At 33.8% G+C, this 7391-nt stretch overlaps 1 protein-coding gene across 4 annotated transcripts; it reads left to right on the top strand.

The window, feature by feature from the left end:
• On the top strand, positions 65–6022 carry LOC18590232 (bystin). 4 transcript variants are annotated; one of them, XR_001929452.1, is made up of 12 exons: positions 65–486; positions 592–792; positions 1185–1308; positions 1420–1471; positions 1565–1892; positions 2234–2313; positions 2871–2918; positions 3208–3354; positions 4535–4603; positions 4766–4838; positions 5438–5553; positions 5694–6022. XR_001929452.1 is itself a non-coding variant. In XM_018127452.1 (12 exons), exons 1-11 carry the CDS (start codon positions 367–369, stop codon positions 5515–5517), a joined length of 1326 nt encoding a protein of 441 aa, XP_017982941.1. In that variant the 5' UTR covers positions 65–366; the 3' UTR covers positions 5518–5553; positions 5694–6022. The 4 variants fall into 4 exon arrangements, 1 of the variants encoding a protein (XP_017982941.1); XM_018127452.1 differs by having other exon boundaries at positions 3208–3358; XR_001929453.1 differs by having other exon boundaries at positions 4766–5553; positions 5751–6022.

Here is a 7391-nt window from a genome sequence, read left to right as displayed (position 1 = left end):
AAATATATATATATATATATATATATATATAAATGTGGATATTAGTTAATGTTTAAATGAATTTTTCTTCCTAACTTGGATCTCTTTTTCACCGGGCATATGTAATTCCATTTTTGGTCCTTGAAAGCCCTGTATCTGATTTTCCTCCGAGACAAGCCGCACGGGAGAAAATCTTGTATGGTTTAATTACGAAATTGTCACTGCGTAAAACCCTGGCGAAGTGCGGCACTAAAATCTCGTCTCTCGTCCTCTTTCATCAAAAATCTTCCCATTCATTCCCATAGCCGCCTCGCCCTCATTCCTCTGAATCTCTTGCAACCATCAATTCTCTTTTTATTAGTATTTGCTTTCGCAAGCAGCCCCTCAATGGCGAAGAACAAAAGAAAACGAAACCAAAATCCACAACCTTTTGAAGCAGATGACGATTCCGTTGCCTCCACAAAGAAACGCTTCAGAGCGGCCAAACACCACCAAAAACAAGACAAAGTAAAATTAAGCCGCCTTCCTGCATTTTTTTTTAATTCTTCCTCAGTTTTGAATTTGTTGTTTCTTTTTTCTTTAATTTTCTTTCATATATATATATTTGTGCAGATGATTTCTTATGGGATGAGTTTGAAAATCGTGAAAGAAGTGCTTCTTCAGCAGAAGGAAATAGATGAGGAAGACTCAGCAGGGAATTTTAATGGCGCATTTGGTTCTGTTGAAGAAGAGCGGAATAAGCATGAAGAAGAAGAGGATATTGATGATTTTGGTGGATTTTCTGAGACGCAAAGTCAGTTTGGCAACTATGAAGTAAGTAGACTTTATTTAATCATGTAATTTTATTTAAAAACTAATTCTCTCGATTAATATGCTGTTTAGGCTCTATTTTGATTCAGAAGTATGAAAATAATGTTTTTGAATAATTAAAATTTTAATTTTTTTATAGAAAAGATATGTTTTTTGTTATAACTTAACTATTGACGTATTTTTATCAAATATGATTGTTCTTTTTAGCAATTTACAAGTAAGTATATAGCAAATAGTAGAAAGCAAGTGGCAAAAGAAAGAAGAAAATGGAGCCTTAGATTGTTGGGAAAATAGTAGTGTTTTTGTTTTTTTTTTTTTTTGCTCTTCAAATTGCAAATTATTGTAGTTTATCATGTAAACCTTGAAATACCTACGTTTACTTTATGTTATCGGAGGACATTGATGAGGAAGATGAGAAATTGCTGGAGGCATTCTTGTCGAGGAATGCTGGTCCAGAAAGGACGCTTGCGGACCTTATAATTCAGAAGATCAAGGAGAGTGATGCAAATGCTGCTTCAGGTAACATTTTTTTAAATTAATTCTTTTATGGTTAATTTAATTTATTGATAGTTTGAAAGTATTTTACTTTATGCGTAATGGTGACTGATTGTTCAACTTGCTTAATTGCAGAAACACGACCTTTGCCTAAGTTGGATGACTCCCTCATAGATTTGTATAAGGGGTGATATTTCTATCCTTTTGTATTTAAGATTCTTTTGTATGTATAAAAGAATGTTCGGAAGCCTTAAATTGTGGATGTGGACTAAATGTGCAGAGTTGGAAAGTTTCTGAACAAATACACAGCAGGGAAAATGCCCAAGGCCTTTAAACACATTCCGTCAATGCTACTCTGGGAGGATGTTCTGTACTTGACTGAACTTGAGTATTGGTCTCCGAATGCGATGTTTCAAGCCACAAAAATATTTGCTTCCAATTTGGGTGCTAAGAAGGCAGAGCGTTTTTATAGGCTAGTCTTGCTTCCTCGTGTTAGAGATGATATTCGGAAGAATAAACGTCTTCATTTTGCACTTTATCAGTCTTTGACAAAGGCTTTATACAAAGCTGCTGCATTCAACAAGGGAATATTGTTGCCTTTGTGTAAGGTATTCAACTTTCTGCCCAGTTGAATGAACTTTGGGATTTAGTTTATTTTCTATTATTCACTTATTTACCTTTATAAATGCTCCAAATTTAGTGTATGTAAGGCATTCTCTAATATCTTTGATTTTTCACCTTTTTTGGCCTTGTGATTCTTCTGGCATGTATCTCATGGTTTTTAAAGATTTCTTATTATTGTATCCATAGTCTTTACTGAGTAAATTGGACTCTTGAGTGCTTTGTCAATAATAGTATGCTATGCAGTTTTGACTCTTAGGATTTATCATAGAATGCTTTTAGGATTTTTCAACATATTTGTCTATTTTTTTTCCTTGCTCTTTTTCAGTCAGGGACATGCAATCTCAGGGAGGCTGATATTATTGGGAGTGTTCTTCAAAAAGTCTCCTTTCCTAGGCTTCACTCAAGGTATTGTAGTGGTGGGTTTAATCATATGATATTTTGGGGTGTCTTTGTTCTAACGCTAGAATTGGAGTGTATGTTGAGCCAAGATGCAAAAGTGGAGATACTGTATACAGGGCTTGTTGTATTTGTTTGGTTACTGAAGTCTGTTATTTGGCGTTTATTGTAAGTTGCTTGATATTGCAATGAAAGGATATGACTGTTGCCTAAATAAGAATCACAAACATTGAGGATCTTTCAGCTGGCTGTGGCAAAAATTATGGATAACTTGTAGCTCTTTGGTGAAAATGAATAACTACATATGGTGCAAGAATTGTCTAAATTAGTGCTACTTATTATTGTAGTTGTTAGATCTCTTCATAATGAAAAGGGTGGTGGTGGGGGTGTTTGTGATCTTTACAAGCAAGTTCATTGCTTGTTGATTTTTTGCACTGAATCTAAATGGTTTGAAGGTTTTACACATGGTTTTGTTTTTGTCTCTTTGAAGTTGCTAAATCCTTAAAGTCCAATTCTTTTACTTCAGAACATTGTGGCGGATATCTAACTTGTAAATGCAATTGCAGTGTTGCATTAATGATGCTTGCGGAGATGGAATTCTGTGGCACAACAAGGTATTCAAATGTTTGACATTCTTCATTGCGTGCCCCCCTCTCTCTCTCTCTCTCCCAATCTCTGAAGCAAAAGGGAGTGTGTGTGCGGGTGGGTGGTCTCAAAAAAAGTTTAACATGCTTCAAGGTTAATGGTTTCCTTGATCTTGCTTTGAAGATCTATTCATTTTCTTTTGCATTGTATAAAATAAGGGTCAGGGTCAGTAATCTAGAGAGTGGCAATTTATGTTTTCTATTACTGCCTTTTTTTGTAACATACTGTTATATGTTTTGTTGGTAAAAAATTTTGCAGTTATTTTATAAAGCTTCTTTTGGAGAAGAAGTATGCTCTGCCATATTGTGTTGTTGATGCAGTTGTTTCTCATTTTATGAGATTTCTTGAGGATACAAGGATAATGCCTGTCATATGGCATCAGTCGCTTCTGGCATTTGTGCAAAGGTCAGTAAATTTGTTAAAGACAATGTCTTGCCTCTTGAGAAATACAAAGCATTCTATTTCTCAAAAGTTCTCTCTTTTCTTCCTTTCATTTGCTTCTGCTGATATGTGGGTTTTAAGGCTTATTTAAGCTTTATTTTCAGAGTTTAAGACTGTGCGAGGTTGGGCTTAAATTCCAACACGTGAAAATAACACTTATTTCACATTTTATTGAATATGCATGACAATTCAATGAGATAATATCCCCGTAGGCCTTTTCTGAGGTAAATCTACATGTCAAGCATCACTCGCTTTATCCCTTGTTTTGCTATTCTGATTGAAACAACTGAAGGAAAAGAATTGTTAAAATGTATGAAAAACATAAGAAGCATTCAGCATAGAGAGACACCATTGTCCTCTCCAACTCCTTTCTCTCCTGTTTGTAGCTACAATCACACTGCTGGCCCTGCCTTTTTTGGCATTTTTATTTGTTGTATGGTGTTTTTGTTTGTGGATGCTCTTTACAATTTATTGATCTACCTTTCCTGTTTAAACGATTTTCGAGAAGTTTTTGGAAGGGGACCTCTGTTCATATAAGAATGTGAGGAGGAAGTTTATTAGAGTGTCTCTTCATTGAGGTATATTGAAATCAAAGGCCAAGATATTGTTTCAGTCGTCATTTTCATAGATTGACAATTGCTTTACTCAACCACATTTTCTTTCACTTTTGTTGATTATCTTTGCGCTTGAAGTTACTGTGTTCTCTTTTTCTTGAATATAGTACAAGATCTTTTTTGGAATTTTACAAATTGTAAATAAGAGGATGGAGGTGATGTATTTTTCTTTTTCTTTACCTTGAACTAATGGATGGTAAATATCTTTCTGGACTATTTATTCTCTAATGGAGGGTAAGTATTTGTATGCCTCCTGAAAATATAAGGGTTACTTCAGAGTTAAATGTTGCAGTAATTGAGTTTTTCTGATGGAATTTTTAGTATACTCAATTGTATTTCACTGTAATTGATTCCTTAATAATTAAGGAAACAGTATGGATTATGTAATACTTTGTCTTAGAGATGACTGAAAATGATCCAGTAGACGCCTTATTAGTTGGGGGCTTTGTATGCTTTTAATACTAGTAATTGCATCCGAAGGTTTTGCAGTTGGCTCTTTCCTCATGTACAGTCATCTAATTCGCTTGCAGGTACAAAAATTGTGCAAGGAAGATAAAGATAATCTTAGAATTCTAGCTGAGACACAAAAGCATAAATTCGTAAGACACTACTCTCTGTCTCTATCTCACCCACACACACAGACACAACCTTTTTTCTTTTCAGCCAGTAGACATTCATAATTGAATAGCTAATTTTTACTTTCTCCCACTGCATTTTTGTGGCAATCATAATCAGTTATCCTTCTATGTTTCTAAATATAGGTTACTCCCGAAATTATTAGGGAGCTAGATAACAGCCGCAATCGTGGTGAGGAGGATGACCTTATTTTGATGGATATCCTTTTCTCTTCTAGTGTTCTTTTCATTTGATGTTTTTGAATGTAAGCATTTTATTACATTACAGATTTTTGTCCTTTTATTGATGTAATATTGCTTGTGTATATATTTGTTCTTAGGCTTTAGAATTTATAATATACTGAATGTGTTTCAGGAAGTTGATATATCAGTGGGGAAAGCTATGAAAAATGTCTTGTAATGTGTTAGGAAGCAAGATATCATAATGTAGGTTGTAAGTTGTAACTAGCTAGTTGTTTTAATGCTTCATAAAAAGAGAGATCTGAGGATTGACATCCATCAGTTCAATATTAAATTTACAAGATATGTATGCTTGATCACACATTTTAGAAAAAGAGAGAATGCCTGAGAATTGGATGCTCTTAATTATGGTTTCTGCATTTTTTATATCTCATATAAAAATGGCTATATCTATGTTTCCAACCATACCTGTAACGTGCATGCATTTAAATAGTACAGATACATTTCAATTTTGGTATCTGTTATATATAAAGGCATCTTCAATATTGAGTATGTATATTTTCTCTGTTTTGGTCTGTGTAAAGAGTAAATATTTGTCTTTCCTTGACTTGATGTTACCATCTCCTATTTCTGTGATCAATAAAGCAATTGAGGAAGACAGGTTCGATATTCCAGATGTACCTATGGAGGAGGATTGATTGTTTATGGCTGCTGGTAATCCAATTGATTGCTTGGTAAGAACTGAATCCTGCTCCTAAATATTTATTTAAGGTTTTTGATTTGAGCTTTTCATAATATGTCCAGATGCAGGTGTCATTATATTGTAATTGTTTTGTGTCATTTTTTCATGCTTAATTTGTTTCTTATGTTACAGCAAGAGCAAACAATAAATGGAACTTTGCCGTTGGACATAGTTAGGTTCTCAATGCAGGTTTTTCATTTTTGGGAGGGTTATTGGAGGAAGCCTCTTTGATCGGGCAGTGGGAAACCTGTTTAGCATTTGAGATGTGAAGGATGCAGGGACTAAAGTAGAAGTTATCAAGGAGTTTATATACCTTATACGGTCCTGGAAGTAAATTTACAGTTGGCTGACCTTGGTGTCAATGGGTTGTTGGGGACAATTGCAGGATGAATTTGTCTTACCCATTTTTACGTTTTTGTGGAATTGAAATATATAATTAAAAGTTTGATTTGGATGGAAAACCATTTGATGATTTGGTGAAATGAGCGAGTAAGTGTCGTGACGTGCGGGTCCGGGAACCCGTCCTTCAGACGCGGGCGAAAATTAAAATCGTGTGGGTGTGGGAGTCGCCACCAACCTTTTTTATCTAGGTGTGATTGACCACCTATTAACCCGATTCTAATCGACGAAGTCCTAAATTATTTTTAGGTCCGTCGAAAGAACGAGAATTGGCCCACGTTTTTTAGAGATGGGTTCGGGGGTACGGTTACGCACGGAGAAGGGTTAGCACCTCCGTGACGCCCGTTTTACGAACGGTACCATTTAATCTTAAGTTATCTTAATACAGCCTTTTCTTAGTTTAATCTCTATTTTATTAATTAAATTTTATTGAATTGTCAGACTGAGTTTTTCACTTGGTTTTACGTATACATATGATGCAAGCGTAGAATGATATCGTGACTTGTTTATTTTAGATGATGGAGTCGGTAATCTTTTATCGAAAAGTTATTTGTAGACCATCCCAATGTTTTGGTGAAGTCTCGAAATTTTCCTCACCTAGAGATATCCTCGGGAGAACTCGTCTCTACGAGCTCCTCGGGGCAATCCCATCATCGGGATTCCCGCGTCATTTGCAAGATAAGAGTGGCATGCAATGACAGTATAAAAATGATGATATCTATATGCACGCGTTTATTGATTTTAGGTGTTTAAAAATTTTTGGATTATTTATTATTTATTTTTATTTCTATATATATTTTATTTTGGTTTTCTATTTAAATCCGTATTTGTTGTTGGTCAATTTTTTTACTTGATTACAAAGCTTATCTAATAAATAAATAATTAATTTTTAAACGATTAGATTAACTTTATCTAGTAATATTTATTTAAATTAATTAGAATGTAACAAAATTTTCTTACATATATTATTTTTTAACAATGACTATTTGACTTAGCGGGTTTTGAAATCTAGAGTTCAGATTTATCCCGACGCTTCGGTGAAAATCCGTCTCGAACTTCGCACCCGAAAAACATCCACCCGAAAGAGGCAACTCTTTGCCCCTTTTTCAAGCAGAATTCTATTATTGGATTAACTCAAATTAACCACTTGATTTTTTAATACTTGTAATTTAATATTATATTGTACATTCTATATATTCATAAATACTTAGAACATTTTATTTTCTCTTGCCTTTACAACTAATTATATTTTATTCTCATTTTTTTATTTCTTTTCATTTTTTTAGACCCATTTCTATTATTTATTAATTATTTTATACATATTAAAAAAAACTAAGTACTTTCTAATCTTTCATTTAATTAATTAATAAATTTTTTTCTTGTTCATTCTCCTATTTTTTGTTATATGTTTATATATATATATATATATAT

This window comes from Theobroma cacao, chromosome 9, assembly GCF_000208745.1.
Source record: "Theobroma cacao cultivar B97-61/B2 chromosome 9, Criollo_cocoa_genome_V2, whole genome shotgun sequence".
NCBI lineage: Eukaryota > Viridiplantae > Streptophyta > Magnoliopsida > Malvales > Malvaceae > Theobroma > Theobroma cacao.
The sequence above is the reverse complement of the archived record's forward strand: the minus strand, read 5'-3'. Positions and strand labels throughout refer to the sequence as shown.

Excerpts from the sequence above, each read along its gene's own strand:
- LOC18590232 (XM_018127452.1), top strand. The coding sequence starts at position 367 with ATGGCGAAGAACAAAAGAAAACGAAACCAAAATCCACAACCTTTTGAA. Across the intron at positions 3,359-4,534 it reads TGGCATTTGTGCAAAGGTCA|GTACAAAAATTGTGCAAGGA; the intron begins GTAAATTTGTTA and ends ATTCGCTTGCAG. Across the intron at positions 4,604-4,765 it reads AGACACAAAAGCATAAATTC|GTTACTCCCGAAATTATTAG; the intron begins GTAAGACACTAC and ends TTCTAAATATAG.